The sequence below is a fragment of the Ursus americanus genome, chromosome 1 (assembly GCF_024610735.1).
Source record: "Ursus americanus isolate L20-20 chromosome 1, mUrsAme1.1.p, whole genome shotgun sequence".
NCBI classification, from domain to species: Eukaryota; Metazoa; Chordata; class Mammalia; order Carnivora; family Ursidae; genus Ursus; species Ursus americanus.
This window is the reverse complement of record NC_142127.1, coordinates 47,876,518-47,894,604: the sequence shown is the minus strand read 5'-3', so window position 1 is coordinate 47,894,604 and position 18,087 is coordinate 47,876,518. Positions and strand designations below refer to the sequence as shown.

The window sequence follows — 18,087 nt, the reverse complement described above, 5'->3', positions numbered from 1 at the left end:
AAGTAGCACACTACACATGATACTTTATATCTCCATGGATGTTAAAGAATAAGAAGAAATATAGTAAATGTGGTAGAAATGTAGTAGTAAAAACTGTTTTGTAGGTACAGAGATTGACAAAATAATAGATCAGAAGAGAGAGCCTAGAAACACTCACATGTTATATATGGGAACTTGACATGACAGAAGTGTCAGTCAAGTCAGAAGGGAAAGGATTGGGAATTCTGTACCTAATACTGAGATAATTGACATATGGAAAAATGAAATTATATTCTTATGGTATAGAATATACAAAAATGAATTTCAGCTAGATGAAAGACTCAGATGTGAAAAGTAAAACAGTAAAAATTTAAAATGAATCCTAGAATATCTTCAGGATTTTAGGGTAAAGTAGGGTTTTCTTAAGACATAGAAAGTATGACCCATAGAGGAAAAGAAAGACTTCATCTGACAAGACACATTGGATAGACTCCTCATAGGTGTAGAAGAGCATGTAAATACACTACTGTTGATTTTTTTTAAAGGAATAAAAATAGTAATATATACACTTATATAAATATGGAAAGGAATTTTGGAAGCAAATATAAGAAACTGATAATAGTGGCTATCTTAGAGATTGCTAATGGAAGTTAGGATTGGAGGGGGAGCTTCACTGTATACCTCTGCAATATTTTGGGGTTTTAAACCATGTAAATGTGTTACCTACCAAAAAAATTCAATTAAAATATTAGCTTATAAGTGTAACGTCATATTTGATTAATGATATGTGCAAATACAATAAAAACTCATAGTGAAAGCCCAAATTATTTCATTATATGTAATGTTAAATTTTGTGAAATTAAGTTGAAAAACAAAAACAGAAGACTGATTTTTTTCTTTTTTTAGGGAATGAAAGAACAGAAACTTGAAGCCAAAAAGAAGCGTGATGAAGAAATAGAGGCAGAAAGACAAATTCTTGATATAGAGGAAGAAATACACAAACAGGGAGAAAGAAAAAAGGCTATTGAATTTGCAAAGCAGTATCAATTTTACCAGACAGAAAGAGTGAAACACTTTCATGTACTATTTGGGTTTTCTTGTATTTCTTTATATATTTAACATATCTATACATAATTAGACTTTATTTTCTTAAAATGCCACAATTTTTTTTTTTTTGTAGTCAGGACTTCTTCTTAGTAGAGTTATGAAAGAACGTGATGCACAGATTGAATCCCAAAAGAATAAAATAAAATCAGATAAAAAATGGGAAGAACAATTGAAACTCAACATTGAAAAAGCTTTTAAAGAAGAACAAGTAAAAGCAGAAAAACGACTCAGAGATAGAATGGCTCTTGCCAGTGATCATTTAAAACAGTATGTATATATAAATTACCTTTTTGTATCTTATTTTTCTCACAAAAGTTTTTTTTTTGGTTTATAAAAGTAATACATGCTGAAATACCTAGTAAACAGAAAAAAAACAAAGAAAGGTTAAAAATCCCTATTACTTTCTCACCCAGAGATAATATATTAGTTACTGTTGTCACAATAATGCTGCATAACAAACAACCACATAATCTAGTGGCATTCAAAAATAAACATTTATTTCTCATGCATCCGTGGGTTGGTTGAGCCTGGCTATACAGCTTTTCTTCAGACTACAGGACTGGTTGTGTTTGCTGGTTGCTGTGGGGAGGGCTCTGATCTGCTCCATGTGTATTCATTTTTAAGGTGCAGGATGAAGAGACAGCAGCCACTTGGGGAAACTTTTCTCATGGTATTGACAGAGATGCAAGAGAATGAGCCCGAGCTTACAAGTATATGGCTAATCTCAAAGGCAAAAGTCAAGAAATACACTAGATCTACCCTAAGTCTAAAGCAAATCATATGGTCAAGTCTAACAACCATGGAACAGAGAAATAGACTCCCATGGAAGTGGGAAGTGAGAGAGTCAATCTTTTTGAGCTATAATCTAATCTATCACAGTAATCTGTTATTGTTTTGGCATATTGGTATATAGCCATATAGACATTTTTTGGTGGTGGTGGTAGTAGAGGGGGTCAGATTCATTGAGCTATAATTTACATTTACTAATAAAATTCACCTTTTAAAAAGCATATAGCTGCTTTTTAAAACCCCTAATCAAGGTATAGAATACTTCCATCATGCCAAAATTTCCCTCACGCACCTTTGCACTAAGTTCTATTCTTTACCCACAGCCCCTGGAAATCATTGAGCCACTGATACAGACTTTTTTTTCTGAGCATATATACTCATATTTTATAAAATGAAATTGAATCAATAGTACCATTGTGTATTTTTTCACTTACCAGTATATCATGAGCTTTTGGGTATGTCAGTAAATAGAAATCAAACCTGAACTTTTTTTAAGTAGCTACTATATATATCAGGAGAGGGGATTGTATTTGTGTATAATTTTACTTACTTTTCTAAATTGCTGATACATGGAAATAGGAAAAGGCACAAAGGGGATCCAGTAAAAAGTCTCTCCCTCATCTACCGGCCACTTTGTTTTTCCAATGTGAGACTTATCAGTTTCTTTACATTGTAGTTTAAATGTGCATAGATTGTGTAAATGTATCAAAACATTTTAAACAATATTACACTTATAAAGAAAAATTATTTTTGTACTTAAACATATTATTAATATATGATCATTATAGAATTACAAAATACAAGAAAACAAAATTAAAATTAAAATCACTAGAAACTCTGTGATCCAAAGTAGGTACTGTTAACATTTGGGCATATATTTGTCTACTTTTCAGTTATTTTTTTTAATTTTGCAAATAGCAAATGAATATATATTTGTTAAAATTCAATACAGCAAAATTGGAATAAAATTGAAAAGCCCATCTTCATATCCACCCTTTTCAATGTCTTTAAGTCCCATTTTCCTTTTCACAAATAGCCATTATTAATAGTTTGTGACTACCCCTTCAGAGTGTTTTATTACTATTATTAATATCTGTATACAGGGCATATTTAAGTGTGTATATATTTTTAGCCATGAATGTTTTACAATGTATTTTTCTGTTTCTTCATTTTTTTCACTCAACAGTATACCTTGAATATCTTTTTTGCCAGAATATATGAATCTGTCACATCTTTTAAAATAATCATACTGTACACTAAGGATGTACCATTATTTGTTTAACTATGTTATTATTGAGGGAAGTTTGGATTTTTCCCTCCTCCTTTTCTAACAATGCTGTAGTGAACATCCCTGACCATATATTTTGTGACTTTTATGCAAAGATGTAGTTATGTAGGGTAGATTTTTTTTAACTGAGCTTGAATTTTACATGTGGAGAGATACTGCCTTTGAGAAGGCTTTAGTATGTAATCATCAGTGATATCTGATACCCTTCCTTTTCTTTATGTTATAATCAATTATGGGCAGTACTTTTTTTAGAGTTTAATGGACCAAAAAATAGTATCTTTTAATTTATATTTCTCTTCATTTCTAGTGAGGCAGGTTATTTTTTCATGTGTACATATTCATTTGTTTTGGTTTTTGTTGTTATAAATTGGTTATTCCATAGTTCTCCTGTGTAGGATGTTTCATATGGATGTGTATGTTTGTCATTGATTAAAAATTGATTGATCAGCAGCTTTTATATATGTTGGATATTAATCTTTATCAGACATATTGCAGATTTTTGTCATCTTTTCTGAATGTTTTAGTATTTTCTTTTTAAAGATTTTATTTTTAAGTAATCTCCATACCCAACATGGGGCTGAAACATACAACCCTGAGATCGAGAATCACATGCTCTACCAACTGCGCCAGCCAGGCGCCGTTGAATGGTTTTAGTACTTAGAAGATACTTATTTTATGTGCTTAAATCTGTCTCTTTTTGTTATTATGGTTTCGAGTTTTGTATATATATATATATTTATTTCTCATAGTCACAAATGTCTGAGTGACATAGATATCAATTCTCAGGATACATGTGTTGCCAGATTGTGTAGTCTTCATTTCTTGTAATCCTTAGTAAAAAGAGAAGGGAAACCTTTGGATTTATTGTAAATTTTTTCTTTGTCAGTGTAGAGACCCAAGGGTTTATGTGAGTTAGGGATAGAGACATTGGCAGAGGGAGGCAAATATTTGACCAGCGTGTTACCTTTGAGCAATCTCTCTTATGTTGGCTGTTGTGGCTCTGAGATAATTGCAGGCAGCAGACTGATCTCCAGGAAATTACCTGGCAAGTGCTAACACCTTCGCAGGCATCTACCCACCTATATAAGCTTTGCATGTAGGCTGTGATCAGGCCACAGGATCCCCTTTCCAAGTGGTCTTTCCATGTGCTGGTTAGAGGTTCCAGCACGTCTAAGGTTTGTCTGAGTTGTTTTTTTGGCTTATCTTCAGCGTAGCCAAGGAGATGTTGATTGGGTTCTGAGGTCAGCTTAAATTCCTTTCCTTTTCATGGTAGGCTCTGTCTTTGTGAATGATGGCCAAGTATTACTTAACTTGATTGTACTCTCAAGTGCCCTATTTTTTGCTGAAACTTCTTGGAAATTCAAGTATAAGGTAAGACTTTGCTTTTTTTAGTTTCTAGTAGTGGTATAGAATTTCTTCCATTCTATTGGTCGCATTGTGGGGACTTGGGAAGGGAAGGATATTTGACATGTGAGCTTGGGTTGCCAATTTGCAAATTTCCAGAAGCCCTACATCTTAAATTTATTAGGAAACATTCAATTCTGGGGCACTTGGGTGGCTCAGTCATTAAGCATCTGCCTTCAGCTCAGGTCATGATCCCAGGGTCCTGGGATCGAGCCCCACATCAGGCTCCCTGCTCAGCGGAAAGCCTGCTTCTCCCTCTTCCACTCACCCTGCTTGTGTTCCCTCTCTCGCTGTGTCTCTCTGTCAAATAAATAATTTTTTTTTAAAAAAGAAACATTCAATTCTGTAATTGAAGACAAAAAAAGGAAAATAGAAATCTATTATTATAAATTTTTTAGGTATATGAATTTACAAAATTATCACCAAGTAGTATTGTGTTGGATGTTGATTCATGTGTCAGTTTTATACAATTCAGAATGTGTGTCACTTAAAATACTGTAGGAAAGGTAATGAGCCCAGAAAAAGCCTCTTTAAGCCAACAGTAGAACTGGAATACTAACACTGGTATTAACCTGAGTAGACACAGAGGACCATGTGGTGGAAAAGAGAAGAGGAGAGTTTTTCCCCCACTTTCTTGAATAATAAGAGTCTATTCAGGGGCACCTGGCTAGCTCAGTTGGTAGAGCACACGACTCTTGATCTCAGGGTCATGAGAGCCTATTTAAAATTAAAAAGAAAAAAAATGTTTTTAAAGATTTTATTTATTTATTTGACAGAGAGAGAGACAGCCAGCGAGAGAGGGAACACAAGCAGGGGGAATGGGAGAGGAAGAAGCAGGCTTCCCGCGGAACAGGGAGCCCAATGCGGGGCTCGATCCCAGGACCCTGGGATCAGACCCTGAGCCGAAGGCACACGCTTAATGACTAAGCCACCCAGGCGCCACAGAAAGAAAAAGTTTTAAATAAGAATCTATTCAGGGGAAAAATTTTATGATAGGCTATTTATTCATTCATTAATAAATTCATTTATCCAATCATCCATTCATTGTTATAAACAGTTATTGGACAATCTCCATTTGCCAGCCACTATTCTAGTAACTGAAAATGTGAAAATGAATACAGTTGTCTTTTTAAGAAGTTCACAATCTGGGGAGGAGGGTATAAATATGGAACGAATAATTAGGGTATGATAGTAGATATTTTGGCAAATGTATGTACAGGATATGTGGAAGCATATAAAATGGACATCTGATCCAGTGTAGAGAAGGGGCTAATTTTTAGAAAAGATCAGTTCTAGCACCAAAGTGTGAAAACTGAGCAGGAATAAGTCATGCAAATAGTGGGGATGTAGAAGTATTTTAAGCAGAGGAAATAGCAGGGGTGAAGGCCCAGAAGTGAGTTAGAGTATGGTGGATTTGGGTAACTACAAGTAGTCAAAATGACTATAGTAAGAGGCCTAAGAGAGCAGTGTTAAAGATGAGATTGAGGAGAGGCAAGGGCCAGGCCATGATGTGCCTTGTAGGCTATGTGTCTAGGATGTGTCAAAATTTGGAATGACCTTCCACTTCGGGCAAAACCGTATTTTAATTCTTTTAATCACAAAGAAATGAAATTGGAGGATACCAAGAGGCAAGACTCTTTTGCATGCGTTGGTAATTGTGCTGTTCAGGTATTACCTGGTGGTGATTTAAAATATGTCCACACATTCTTTGATACTCCTCACTTTAGAGGGTGGATTCTAATTCCTCCCTCCCTTGAGTGCGGACCATACAGAGTAACTCATTTCCAGTGAAGAGAATGAGTAGAAGTGATGATGTGTAACATCCTGAGAGAGATTAGGATATAAAAGGCATTGTGGCTTCCTTCTTGCCATCTTGATCACTCATTCTTGAGGATGCCGTGATGTAAGGACACTCAGGCAGCTCTATGTAGAGGTCCATGTGGCAAGGAGCTGAGGCTTCCTGCCAAGAGATATGTAAAAATGGGTTCTCCAGCCTCATTCAAGCCTTCAGATGTCTACTACTCCAACTAACATCTTGACTGCAACCTCTGGAGAACCACCCAGCTAGGCTACTCCCAGATTCCCGAATCTCAGAAATGGTGTGAAATAATAAATGTTTATTATTTTAATCCACTAAATTTAGGGGTAATTACTCGGCAATGGGTAACTAAAACACACTGTACAGTTGCTGGCCCTGTGCCTGAAAGTGAGACTTCACACATTTTTAAAACAATCTCTAGGCTGCAGACCTAGGCAGTCTTTTCCACTGTTGGGCTTTCAGCAATATAAGAATCTGCCTGTGTCACAGCCCAGTGGGCATAATGGGGATGGGGCAGTAAGGGACTCTAGTGACAGCAAAATCCCCAAATGGAGGGATTTTGACCAAGAACCTTAAACATAATTATTGAAAAGAAATTTAACTGTATCTGTAGATACTGCATATAATTCTATTTCCTTCTATTGATAGGTAAGCCTTTCTCTGGGAAGGGGCCAATAGACCTTGTTTAAGAACAACTCACTTAGTTACTGTTAATCTCATCAGCTTCTCAGAAGAAGAAAAAATCATCATAGGATAGTTTATATCCCGTTCGCCTGGATGAGATCATCTAGAGAAAAAGCAGAGAGAGAGATGAGGGCTTAAGTGATCTTCAGCCATTCCTAATGATTAAAAACCCATCTTAAATCTAATAACTTCTACATTTTTAACCCTAGTTCAGAACACTCCTTTGAGTCCCAGCTTCACATATTCAACTGTCTTTAAGACATCTTCATTTGGAAGTCTCATAAAAAATTTTAAATGTCTAATATGAAATATAATTTGATTCTCCACCCCCACAGTGGAATTTCTAGTGGCATCCTTATCCACTCAGTTGTTCAAATCAGAAACCTAGGAATACACCTCAAGTCTTCATGTTCCTTTATTTTCCACATCAAATCTATCAGCAATTGATGTTGAATTTTTTTCTCCAAAAGGAATCTTAAAGTTACTGCTGTCATTTTAGTCCAGGCCACCCTCATGTCCTGTGGATTGTTATATCAACCCCTTAACTGGCCTCCTGTTCTCTCTTCCCAAGTCCTTTTCCTTTCATTATCCAGAGTGATTTTATTAAAATAAAAACTGATCATATTATTCTCCCACCTAAAACTTTTTAGTGTCTTTCCATTCATTTAAAAGAAAATGGAAATGACCATCTCCTGCAAAGCCTTGTGTGATCTGGCCTCATCTTCTCAACCTCTTTTCCTACCACTCCTTCCCTTTACTCTTTCTACTTCTATCATACCGATCTCCCAGGCCTTGAGCACCTGTCAAACCTTTGCTTGCCTCAGGGCCTTCTCACAGGTTTTTCCCTCTGTCTGGAATTTTGTTCCATTCTTCATCAATGGGCTTCTCACCAGCTCAAAGAATCTTCTTTGCTTCTAAGAATTCTAACAAACTAAATAGACAATAAAAATTTTTTGAAAATCTAGTATTTTTAGGACAATCATAAACCTGGTTTAGCTGTAGCCAGCAGTGACTTTTTTCTTAGGTCCTCCTAAAGAAAGTGACTGCAGCTCTAATGCTGCTTACACTGTACGGATGAATCAACTGGGAATCTTCTGTCCTGCACTGGCTTCATAATATCAAAGCGAACTTACTGGCTCACTAACTGTATAGTCCTCTGTGGCACCGGGAAAGGAAATTTTCCTCTTTGAAGCTGAGTGATGAGACACCAAAAAAAAATTCTTTTGGATTGTATGCACGTGAAAGAAAGGTTTATTCTTCAGCCTTTTTATGTAAGTGTATTGTTGATCTACCCTATGTCTACCTGTTCAGGAAGAAAAAAATTGGAGACAGCAGGTAGAGAATGGCAGTGGAGCAGCCTGCACACTTGATTGGCTGACAAGGATGCATGGGCAAGTAGGCACCACAGACTGAGCTGCCTTGCCAGTATGCAGAGGACTGATTGCCAGATGAGGGCACTCAGAGTTTGCAATAAAGTACTGATGGTAGAAGCTCATGGTAGTGATGGTGATGGGGCTGGGAAGGTGGGTTGAAGAGGTAGAGCTAGAGCTAAATCTCCCAGATCACAGCCCTGCAGTAAGGAGGGTGCTCAGGGATCTCTGAAGCACTCACACATAAGCCCGGTGTGGCTTCCCACTCAGAAGGCATCAGTAGCTAGTGAATATTGGCTAGAGAAAGAATGACAACCAAAGTGGCTAGCCCATTTCCTAAGAGGCTAGACCTGTAGTGCTGAAATTGAGAAACACTAGGGATTAAGGACTTTTCTGTAAAATAATGTCACCATTCTACTATACTGTTGTTCAGTTAGCTAGTTCTTTCTAAAGGAAAGGAACATTTGAATCTAGTATAGGACTTAATTTTGGTCAGGAATGAAACAAATTTTGGAGAAAGGAAAATATTGGCAATTCTGGGCTAACCAAAATTAGATTTGGCTTTAATCACTGCTTTGTATATATCTGTTCTTGTCTCCAAAGAAATTCACAAGTTTCCCCACAGCTTCAAATCATCCGAGGTTAGAATCTAATTCATTTCTTTAAAATAAAACCTGTTTTTCTGCTTTGCTCTCAATTTTAGTTATGTTTTTGCTTTAGAATCAAGGAACATAAAGAGGAAGAAGAAAGAAGGAGAAAACATGAAGAAAAGGATGCTAAGGAAATAAAACGACAGAATGCATTATATGAAATAGAAATGAGGAAAAAACTAGAAAAGAAAAAAGAAGAGATGAATGAAAGCAGAAAACTGTTTTTTGTAAGTTAAAAATACAGCATTTCTTAAAAAATGTAAAGTCCAATGCATGACTTTTAACATATTTTTAATAAATTATTGTGGAGTAGAAGACAAGTTGTCATTAAGTTGGGTTTCTAAGTATACTTCTGGGGGAGGTGTATTTGCTATGGATTTATGTGGACGTGCTCCCATGCATGAATAAGAAAGAGAGAAAAGAATGAGACTTTTTTTCAAGTGAATACGTTTTCTTATCCTTTTTTTAAAGACTTTATTTATTTATTTTGGAGAGAGAGCACAAGCAGGGTGAGGGGCAGAGGGAAAAGCAGCCTCCCCACTAAGCAGGGAGCCCCATGCAGGTCTCGATCCCAAGACTCCAGGATCATGACCTGAACTGAAGGTAGTTGTTTAACCAGCTGAGCCACCCAGGTGCCCCACATCTTCTTGTCCTTTAAATGAGAGTTGTGAGGAATGAATGGGGTGATGTGTGTTCCGTGTTTACTGCACTGTTAATAAGTGCTCAATAAATGTAATAGTTATTTTGTGCCTATTGCAACTCACTTTATTTTGTGATTTTATACATCCTTTTCTTTAAAATTAGTTTTTATTCTTAAGTAATAGATGCACAGAATTAAAACATCAAACACCACCAAAAGGCTTAAAAGAAGAGTAGCAGTTCTTTGCTTTACCCCTTTGCTTCCTGGAGACAACCATGAAGGTTGTTTTACTTGTTCCCAGGTGCTTTCAGTTGTTTATTCTGATATGAAATTATATTCTAAATAATCTGTTTATTTTAAAAATATATATCAAGTTCTAAAGATATGTACCTTGATTTATCAATTTTAGACATTTTCTGTCTGGCTGGCCTGGTAGTTGTGGATTTAGCTCTTTTCCAATACTGTCCCCTTCCCATTTTCCCCTTCCCCTAAAATAATTATGTCACAATTTTAACTAAATCATTATTATTACATAAGTATTGTTCTCTGAAGAGCCAAGTAATATACTATGATTATATTTCTTTGCTTGCATAAATGTTTTTCTATGATTAAATAAGTGTGTATTTGCTTTGATGACTGTATACCTCAGTTTTTTCCCATGTGTTGTCTAAGTTCTGACAAATATATATTGAGTTTTCAAATATTCATCTAAGTAATATTAAATTATCGATGTTCTTGGTTTTCTTAGAGCTCCCCCATGCAAGTCCTCTGTGCTTCTCTAGGCCTCCTGCCCAGCTGTCATTCTGGAACTTCCCTGGGTCACTTTCCTGGGCTGCAGTTCCATTTTCTGAATCCCATGCCTTCCTTTTTCTTGGCTTACTTCTTCATCTTGCTGAAATACATCTTCAACTAACTTCCTAAGAAAGGGTATACAGGTCAATTTTTAAAATTCTTATCTGAAAAGGTTATCATTTAGAGTCATATTTGCTTTATGGTCTGACTGGATATAAAATTCTAGTTCAGAATTCAGCATTTTGTATTCATGGTTCCATGATCATCTGACTTCCAGTATTGCTGTTGAGAAGTGTGATGCCATTTAGGGTCTTCGGCCTATTTATGGATCTGTTGTTTTTATTTCTCTTTTTCTCTCTTTCTGAAAGATTTCTGAGTCATTTTTTTTCATAGTGACATACTTTGGTATAGTTCTTTTTTATTATATTGCTGAGCACTCAGTTGATGCTTTCAATCTGGAAACATATATTCCTTTCATCCTGGAAACTTATTTTATTTCTTGTATAATCTTCCATTTTGTCTCTTCTGTTCTAGAATCCCTCTGATACACATTGGACTTTCTGAATTGATGCTGTAATTAAAAAAAAACAACTTTTCTCATTTTTTTAGTTAGGGGAAGGCTCACAGGTGATAGTACCTTAAATAAATTAAAACTTTGAAGTGCAGAGGTATCATTCCAAGGCTGATATGGCAACTCCAGAATCAACAGAGACTGAAACAGCTTATCTTTTTTTGCTTTGCTATTCTTGGAACATAGATGGCTTCTGCCTCAGAGTTACCCCATGGTTGCTGGAGCTCTTGCCCTCATATCCACATTCCAGGAAGCAAGAAGGAAGAGAAGATAAAGGATAAAAAAGAATGCCCAACTATCTGTTCTCCTTTTAAGGAACATTTCCAGAAGTTTCACTTAATGATTTCCACTAAATCTCATTGGTCATAATTAGTCATACTTAGCTGAAAAGAAAGCTTGGAAATATAGTCTTTGTAGACGAGCATGTTGCCACTCAACAAAATCTGGGTCCTGCTACTAATGCAGAGAAGGAGAAAGAATCATGGATAGGCAATTAATTGTTCCTGCCATTTTTGGCTTTTGTTTGACTTTGAGAGTTATTTTCAACTTTGTCTTTTAAACTTTCTACTGAATTTTATTTTATTTTTTTATTTCTTTATTTTTTTTTAAAGATTTTATTTATTTATGTGACAGAGAGACAGCCAGCGAGAGAGGGAACACAGCAGGGGGAGTGGGAGAGGAGGAAGCAGGCTCCTAGCAGAGGAGCCCGATGTGGGACTCGATCCCGGTACGCCGGGACCACGCCCTGAGCCAAAGGCAGACGCTTTAACGACTGCGCTACCCAGGCGCCCCTCTACTGAATTTTAAATTTAGCTACCAAGGGGAACCTGGGTGGCTCAGCTCGTTAAGCATCCAACTCTTGATTTTGGCTCAGGTCATGATCTCAGGGTCATGGAATTGAGCCCTGAGTCAGGCTCCATGCTCAGCACAGGGTCTGCTTGAGATTCTCTCTCTCCCTCTCCCTCTGCTTCTCCCCCCTTGCTCACTCTCTCTCTCTCTCAAATAAATAAATAAATAAATCTTAAAAAATCATAAGCTACCAAATTAAGCTACCAATTAGCTACCAAAATTTAAATTTCTATGAGTTTTACCTGAAATGCTACTGTTCCTTTTGCATAAAATCTTATTCTTGTTTCATGAATGAAATATTTTTATCTCTACAAGACACTTTGGAATGGGGCAGACCTTTGAATGCTAACTCTGCAACTAACTAGCTATGTAACCTTGAGCTGAGGCTTTCAACTTTTTTTTTTTTAAAGATTTTATTTATTTATTCGACAGAGATAGAGACAGCCAGCGAGAGAGGGAACACAAGCAGGGGGAGTGGGAGAGGAAGAAGCAGGCTCATAGCGGAGGAGCCTGATGTGGGGCTCGATCCCATAACGCCGGGATCACGCCCTGAGCCGAAGGCAGACGCCCAACCGCTGTGCCACCCAGGCACCCCTCAACTTTTTAAAAATGAGAATTAGCTTTGTGTTAACTCTATTCTTTACTATTATAAAAAAATCTGTATGAACATCACAGTAAACTTAGGGAAAAAAAGCAAAATAAAACTTTTAAGAAATCATTCAAAACAATCACCTTCAACAGTTTGATATTGTCATTAGCTTTTCATGTTAACTAATGCTTCTCCTAACCAGATTATGGGCTTTTAAAAGTAATAGCCATAAGATAGGAGAGCACTTATGAATGCTAGGTGCATGGTAGACCCTGAGTTATAAATATATTGGAAGATTAAATATTGCATCTTTCACTTGAATTGGTTTCTACTTATGGTAACCAAATACACTAATATATCAATGTATCCAGGCTATTGTGTTCAAAGGCACCTATTTTTAATGATGGCTAACTCAGGCTGGAGTCATGGAATATTTGCTGATACGAACAGATTTTTATTTTTTGTTTTGAAAAATAATGACCTATATTAAATTTTTTTTGTTAGAATATATATCTGTATCTTTTCTTGTGTATGTGGGAAAAGAAAGTCTAGACAAGAAACTCGTTTCAAAATGATCAAATGTGGGGGAATTAGAAATATACGCAGATAGACAGTGGATGGAGAAGGAAAGACACTTTATTATGTGTATCTTTTAAATATTTTTAATTTGTATACCATAGAACTATATTAACTATTTAAACATTAAATGAAAATTGATTAAAATATATAATGTATTTTTTCTGATTATAGAATTTTTAAAAATATTTTTTAAAAGAATTTTATTTAAGGGGCACCTGGGTGGCACAGCGGTTAAGCGTCTGCCTTCGGCTCAGGGCGTGATCCCGGCGTTATGGGATCGAGCCCCACATCAGGCTCCTCCGCTATGAGCCTGCTTCTTCCTCTCCCACTCCCCCTGCTTGTGTTCCCTCTCTCGCTGGCTGTCTCTATCTCTGTTGAATAAATAAATAAAATCTTTAAAAAAAAAAAAGAACATAAAAAAAAAGAATTTTATTTATGAGAGAGAGAGAGAGCGAGCGAGAGAGAGACCAAGTAAGGGGAGGGGCAGAGGGAGAAGAAGACTCCCTGCTGAGCAGGAAGCCTGACATGGGCTTGATCTCAGGACCCTGAGATCTTGACCTAAGCCAAAGGCAGGTGGTTAACTGACTGAGCCACCCAGGTGCCCCTTATTTATTTATTTGAGAGAGAGAGAGATGAAGAGAGAGAGAGAGAAAGCATATACAAGCAGGGCGAGGGGCAGAGGGAGAGGAAGAGACTCTCAGGCAGACTCCTTGCTGAGTGTGGAGCCCAACGTGAGGCTCGATCTCACAACCCTGAGATCATGAACCCAGCCGAAACCAAGAGTTGGCTGCCTAACTGACTGAGCCACCAAGGCTCCCCTCGAATTATTTTTAATTACGTATTTTAAAGAAATTGGATATTTGAAAGGAAATACAGAAAAACATTAAGATGAAAAGTCACATATATAATCTCATACCCCAGAGGCAACTATTAACATTTGATCCATTTCTTCCAGTAGTGTATACATTATAAACTTATACCTATATATGTTTGCAAAACTGAAATATGCTATGTAGTATTTTATACTCTCCTTTCCCCTTACCCATTATATTATTTGTATCTTCCCATATCATTGAGATTATAATTTATTTAACTGTTTCTTCATTATTAAAGATTAAGAGGTTGTTTCTAGTTTTTCACTTTTACAAATAACTTCGAGGTAAAGTACATGGTACATAAAGCTTAATGTGTATCTCTGATTGTTTCTTTGGGATAAATTCCCAAGAGAGAAATAACTGAGTCAGAAGCTGTGACCATTTGATAGGTTCTTGTTAGATATTCATGTTTAAAGATATTTTTCTTTGTGATAGGATAATACACAATTTTTTCTCCTAAGGAACATATGAATGACAAAAATATCATCAAAGCTGTAGAACGGCAGCAGCAAGAGGAGGAAGATGAAAAGATTAGAAAATTTATCAAAGCAAAAAAGCGTCTTACACAAATGGGGAAAGAAAAAGAAGCTGAAACACACAGGTAAGCTTTTAAAAGTAATTAGTGTAATTAATAAAGTACTATCTGAAATTATTATAAATCAGAAGTTGTGATATGAGAGTAATTTTTAAGAAGTAATTATAGGGTGCCTGGGTGGCTCAGTCAGTTAAGCACCTGCCTTCAGCTCAGGTCATGATCCCAGGGTCCTGGGATTGAGTCCCACATTGGGCTCCTTGCTCAACAGAGAGTCTGCTTCTCCCTCTGCCCCTCACCTCACTCATGCTCTCTCTCTCTCTCTGTCAAATGGATAAATAAAATCTCTTTAAAAAATCTTTTAAAAAAAGAGAGTAAGTCATTATATATAACTAGGGCATCTAGTGACATGATGATTTGAGTTAGGGTTCCCTTTGGAATATCAAGGACATTCATCTGGTAGATGGTTGGAAATAGTGAAATCTCTGCTGTAGGGGAGGGGTATGAGCAGGAGATGGCTTTGTGAGCCTTTGATATATAAGTGGTAGTTGAAACCGTGGATACAGGTGAGCTCACCTATGGTGGGTAGTTAAGAAATGAAGGTGGCATAGTCCATATTTAAGGGCCAAATGGAGAAAGAAGATCATGTGAAGACCAAAGAATAGTTTCCCGAGATAGGAAGAAAATCAGAGAAACAACAAGGAAGGAGAGTTTCAATAGGAAAGCAGTCACTGATGTTAGATCAATAGAGGGATTAAATGAGAGTAAAAAAAAAAAAAAAAGATTTATGTATTTATTTTAGAGAGAGAGAGTGGGGGTGGGCAGAGGGAGGGAGAATCTTAAGCAGACTCTGCACTGAGCGTGGAGCCCAACAGGGGGCTTGATCTCACGGATCGAACCTGAGATCACTACTTGAGCAGAAACCAAGAGTTGGACACTTAACTGATTGTGCCACCCAGGCGCCCCTAAATGAGATTTTAAAAATGAAATGTCCATCAGATATGGAGGTCATTGCCTACCTTAGTGAGAAGTTTGGGATGAGGTAAGGGGGAAGAGAAGGAGGCCAGTTGCAGTACATTGTGTTTCTGTCTACATCCTACTTTTGCCTTGTGCAGAACGTTCCGATGGCTTTATATCACATGTAGAGTATTTACAAAGGCCCATAAGGCTCTCCACCATCCTAATTTCCAGCTGACCCCAGCCTCGTCTCAGAGACTTCATTTCGTGCTATTCTATCCTTTGCCTCTTCATCACTCACACAGGACTTCTCCTGTACCCTCTCTGGAGAATGCTGACCTTCCTAAACTCTTTCAAAAGGATCACTATTCAGGTGTTGCCTTCTTGATGAGGCCTTCCCTAACTACCTTAATTAAAACTATAGCCCCACCCCCACATTGCTTATCCATTTAATTGCTTTCTTTTTCCTCATTGCGTGATGTAGCACCATTTTAATTATTTACTTTGTTCACTATCCCTCTACCCCAGCTGTAATGAAAGTTCTAGGAGAACAGAGATTTTTAAATGTTTTTGTTTACTGTTATGTCCCCAGCACCTGGATAGTGTCTGGAACATAGTAGGCAATCAATAAAAGTGTTAAGAATATTGTTGTTGAAAGTCTAGATGCAATGTCACCTTTCCCATGAAGCCTTCCTTTTTTCTCATCTGCCTATGTCACTTTCTAGCTTTCTCATAGCATATATCATCCTTTGCCATGAATTGTTGTTTGCATAAATGTCTTTTCTCTACTTTAGACTGTAATTTCCTTGGGATACACACTGTATCCTTTCCTATCATTTCTCCCACATTGCTTTGCAAATTCACTCAATAAATTAGTGAATATGTCACATCTAAATTTAAAACTATTTGTTACCCAATCCTAAATGAAAATGCCCCTATTCCTTTAACAAATACCTAGTTATTGTTAATGATGTGCCAGGCACCATGCTTGGCTCTGAACTAGAGAGAGGACTTACCCATTCTCTGACCTCAGGAATCTCATAGTGTGAAAGGACAGTTGTCTATCTTCGTATAAATAGAAGTCAATAAAGTGCTATGAATAAATTATAAACAGACTATATAGTAAAAGGATGGATTTATTCAGGATTTTGATAGCTTTTACTAGATATTTTTGCGGTTTCATTTAAAGAAAGGCGTTTGATTAATTTTATAACCTAAGCCTCCAATGTTAGAGTAAGCAGGGTGTCTGATTAAGTATTTGAAAATTTTTTCATTGTGAGAATTTTAATACTTTATTCCCTCCCCCCCACACAAGATATTATATGTATTACTCACCTTGGATTTTTAAAATACACTTCATTCTAAAAATAAAGTATAAAAATAGTTTCCATTTAAAATAATCAGTACATATAAGGAACAATGGGGCTCCTTTTAGTCTTGTTAAAACTATAAACATCTGATTTCTAGTGAAATTATATTGGCTCCATAACAAATCTATTCATGAAGATTTAACAAGTGATGGTTATTTTGTTATAGGCTAATGGAAGAAAGGAGAGAAAAAATAAATAACTTCCTGAGTGAACTAATAAAAGAGAAACTTGACAATGAAGATTTGATTATTGCTAGAGATAATGCAGAAGCTGAGGCTGAATGGGAAAAAAGAGAAAAAGAAAAATATGAAAAAAACAAAGCAGAATTAAAAGCAATTGCGGAATACAGAGCTGCTGTGGTAAGCAATTCAATTATGACAAATAAAAATTTTTAAAAATTTAAGTCCTTCCCACTGTAGTTTCCATTCCTTCTGACAAAAAACTAGCAAAGATTTGAAAAACAATGTATGAGTTATCTTCCTATATTCTTGAAATAAGACCATGTTTACTTTCTAACAAGATCACATGATAATCAACTACAAATAAAATATTGATAGACACAAAATAATCTTTTCTGTTTCAGAACCATCTGAAATGCAAAAATTGTTATTCACTTAATATACATTTGAGGGGTTTTAAGACTAACCAAATAAAAATTACCCTATTGCATTTTTGTATTTCTTAACCCTTCAGATAATCCTTATCTCCTACATAATTGACTGTCACAACATTTAATTTGGATAGTTTATAAACATTGTAGCAATTAATTTTTTACCTACAAATATTCCCCTACCTTGAGAAGATCTTGCTATTCTGTTCCTGTATTTTTTAAACCAGTATCACTCAAGTTTTCATTGTGTGTTTCCTGTTATTTGGGAAATAGAACAAAACCAAAGTAAACTCACTGTGTGGGAATCAGCCCAGGTGCATGTAACTTCTGCCCTTGCATTGCTCCTGGCTTTCTGCTTGGAACTTTCTAACTTCCCCTTTGGCTTTTAACATCTAGCTGAAAAATAAAGAGGAAGAAGAAAGACAGAGGAAACTAGAGGCTAAAGAACAATTGCTGGCTATCATAGAAGCAGATCGGATTTTCCAGGAGCATGAAAAGGAGAAAAAACGCAAAGCTGATAAAGAACGTCAAGAAGTTCGAGATGCTCATATTCAGCAAATGGTAAATTATTCTTAAATTTTATACTTACTTTAACAGTAAATATGTAATGTAGAGTTCATGCTAGTTTTCTGT

General features: G+C 36.3%; 1 protein-coding gene across 2 annotated transcripts in view; it reads left to right on the top strand.

The window, feature by feature from the left end:
• The window catches only part of CFAP210 (cilia and flagella associated protein 210), a 33,061-nt gene that overhangs the window by 7,992 nt on the left and 6,982 nt on the right, over positions 1-18,087 (top strand). The window contains exons 3-9 of one of the 2 annotated variants that reach the window (XM_087861287.1): positions 886-1,059; positions 1,160-1,353; positions 5,356-5,475; positions 9,161-9,317; positions 14,447-14,586; positions 17,011-17,203; positions 17,851-18,015. In XM_087861287.1, coding sequence (XP_087717413.1) covers positions 886-1,059; positions 1,160-1,353; positions 5,356-5,475; positions 9,161-9,317; positions 14,447-14,586; positions 17,011-17,203; positions 17,851-18,015 — 1,143 coding nt within the window. The remainder of the gene's footprint in view (positions 1-885; positions 1,060-1,159; positions 1,354-5,355; positions 5,476-9,160; positions 9,318-14,446; positions 14,587-17,010; positions 17,204-17,850; positions 18,016-18,087) is intronic. The other variant, XM_045783776.2, reaches the window with a different exon arrangement.